Source organism: Nylanderia fulva, unplaced genomic scaffold (assembly GCF_048542155.1).
Source record: "Nylanderia fulva isolate GAGA-0341 unplaced genomic scaffold, ASM4854215v1 Scaffold787, whole genome shotgun sequence".
Taxonomy (NCBI): domain Eukaryota; kingdom Metazoa; phylum Arthropoda; class Insecta; order Hymenoptera; family Formicidae; genus Nylanderia; species Nylanderia fulva.
In genome coordinates this window covers 21,873-24,755 of record NW_028190902.1, presented here as the reverse complement: position 1 = coordinate 24,755, position 2,883 = coordinate 21,873, and the positions used below count along the sequence as shown (strand labels likewise).

Here is a 2,883-nt window from a genome sequence, read left to right as displayed (position 1 = left end):
TTTCACGCGAATTGCTACATTTTTAAGCTGTTCGGCAAACCACGCGACGCAATCGGCACTACGGCGGGAATTGTACGCTGACAACGAACTGTCGTACAAACACTGTACGTAATACGCGATGCTGAACACTTGATGGTGGTGATAATTTTTGGCATCTTCGATCTTTGCCAAAACACACTCGAGGTCGGCGTACACCACAAACGGAAGCCGCTCCTTCCTCGTGTAATTGTCGAAGCTGAGCCACTTGTCATTCTCGCTCGGCAGCCAGATAGCGCAGTCGTTCAGTTTCCCGCAATCTTCCGTATGCGTCTGCAATTTATCCTCCGCTCCGAAATAATGTAAACATCTGTAAAAAATTTTATTTAAAATTTTATTTAAAATTATTTTTTAAATATAATTTACGTGTAATAAGTATATACTTACCAATCGCAGATATATCTTCTACATTTCTGTTTGCTCAGTTGCGAGCTCACGAGGCGAGACAGATTTTTTATGCATGTGAAATGTCCAACGCTGTTTTCATCCTCCACGTACAGCAGATTGACGTGTCTGTTTTTCTTTTTTTCCGAAAGACGTAGCGGGACGATGTTCTCATTCTCGATGATGTACACGTTTACGGAGATGTTGTTTGCAAGTTCGAATTTTTTAATTTGATTTACAGTCACTGAAAACTCAATGTTTTGAAGATTCAGCACTGTGGTGTAATGCGGATAGGAGGATTCTCGTTCCATATGTCTTTCAGCGGGGTACAAAGCGGCCACCACCGACCATGCGAAACACGCATTGTCCGCTGATCGCACATTAACAACCGCTCTTTTTACCATAATTTTGTGCGGTAATTTGACGTGGCATCCCGCACGCATAGGATTGTACTTATTTACATTCACAGTCAAATATATTATCCGCGACAAAGCCCAGCCGTTATCGCGTTCCTGGAACTCTTCTAGCGATGCTAGCGTGGGCTCGATTACGCGGCGCTCGTACCACTTGCGTACATCGGACGTGCGAAAGAGTTCACAGTTTCTCGTGTTAATACTTTTATTGGCGCGCTTGTCACCGGACACAAATTCGCCGTTGAAAACAGTGTTCACTTTTACACTGATGTGTCTCTGCAGCACATTCTCCACGTTCTCGACTACAATGTCTGTGGCATTTTCCAAAAACTGACGTGGTTCAATATGGTCTGCGTTAATTACCGCACCGGTCAGTATACGGCTATCGAACGCCGTATCGATTTCGCGCCAAACGAGTCTTTGCGCGTTATTGCCACCGCCACTAAATCCATCACTAAACATGGATTCGCCGACATACTGTCTTTGCAAGCGCACTTTTGCACCCTCGAGCCGCGCTATTCTCGCCACCAGAGATTGCCTATGTCCAATCGACAGTCGCGGACGCTTGGCACGGCTGCGTTCTTCCAGATCTTCGATAAATTCTTCGCACTCTTGCATCCATCCTAAATATTCGCCCAAGGTAGCGACTTGGCGGGAACGCTCCAACAGGTCGCGCTCAACGTTTTCCATTTTGCAAAAATTCACTTATACTGCACAGAAATAACTACTTTGATTGTACACTAAACTTTTTTTTTCTTGCACTCCGAAAGAAGAGAGCATGCGCTCGCCAGTGGTACTATGGCCCGGCAGCGGCATCGGTTCTTTTTTTTTTTTTTTTTTTTTTTACGCAGTGGGAATCTTCATGGATACCACCGCTCTCCGGGAGAGAGCGGATGGTTATGTGGGACTTCTTGCTCCTTTTGGCCGATCCACGAATAGATCGGTCAGGGGGCTCAAGACATACCTCACTAAACCCACTGCGGATACCTTCGCGGGCGTTTGTGGGGGACGGCGAGGATGCTGGGATCCCATGCCGTCTCGCCGCCCCCCCCGCGAATTACATCGTGCGGAGTCCTCGCGGTTGCGACGCAGGGCGGTATCAACCCCACGTCGCGCCCTCCCAAAGAGCGGCATCGGTCCTCATTATATATCCCGATCAACCCTTTGTTCATCAACGTACGAACGAGAAAAATTTCGATGACGTAGATTTTCGGCGCTTGTTTTGTTTATAAATTCCTGCAGCCGCTGGTTATCGGCGCTGGTATTTCTTCCTAAGATAAACAATAAAGAACCGCCGCTTATTGGAGAGGTACCGCAAGAGTGAAATGCAATTCCCCGCGAAAACATGTCGCAGGCAGCGAGGCCGCAAGCGGCGAGATTGCAGGCAGCAACTTGTTCGCCCCGAAACTTTACCCGCTGATATTTCTTAGAAATATACGTATAGATCATGTATCAACCTCTTGATTGTCGGCAACCCTTTTGTTCTTAATAATTCTTAGAATTTGATTATCTTAGATTTTCAGAGAACTGATTGTCGGCGCTCGGATCCAAGTAGCAGCCCTTCTTAGAATTTGATTATATTTCTTAGAAATATACAGATAACGTATAGATCATGTATCAACCCCTTAGTAATAGATATCTGAATGTCGGCGCTCAGCCTGAATTGGCGGTAGCCATTCGCAGAATTTGATTACCCTGAACCTTATCTTATCTTCAGAGAAAGTTTAGATGACGAAACACAACCCCCTTAGTAATAGATATCTGAATGTCGGCGCTCAGCCTGAATCGGCGGCAGCCATTCGCAGAATTTTTACCTTATCATGGGTAATAGATATCGCTGTAATAAATATCTAATTGTCGGCGCTCGATCCAAGCCTGGATTCAGCGGCAGCCATTAATAATTCTTAGAATTTGATTACCCAGAATTTTTTATCTTATCTTATCTTGTTTATGAAAACTTAGATATCCGCTTATCTTATCTTGTTTATGAAAACTTAGATATCGCTGGAATGTTTATCTTATCTTGTAAAAGATATTGCTGGAATGTTTA

The 2,883-nt window shown here is 44.9% G+C and overlaps 1 protein-coding gene across 1 annotated transcript; it reads right to left on the bottom strand.

Moving 5' to 3' along the window:
- Positions 1 to 419: 419 nt before the first annotated feature.
- LOC146720077 (uncharacterized) lies at positions 420 to 1,523 on the bottom strand. The gene has a single exon (XM_085489075.1). It carries the CDS (start codon positions 1,521 to 1,523, stop codon positions 420 to 422), a length of 1,104 nt encoding a protein of 367 aa, XP_085345201.1.
- Positions 1,524 to 2,883: the final 1,360 nt, after the last annotated feature.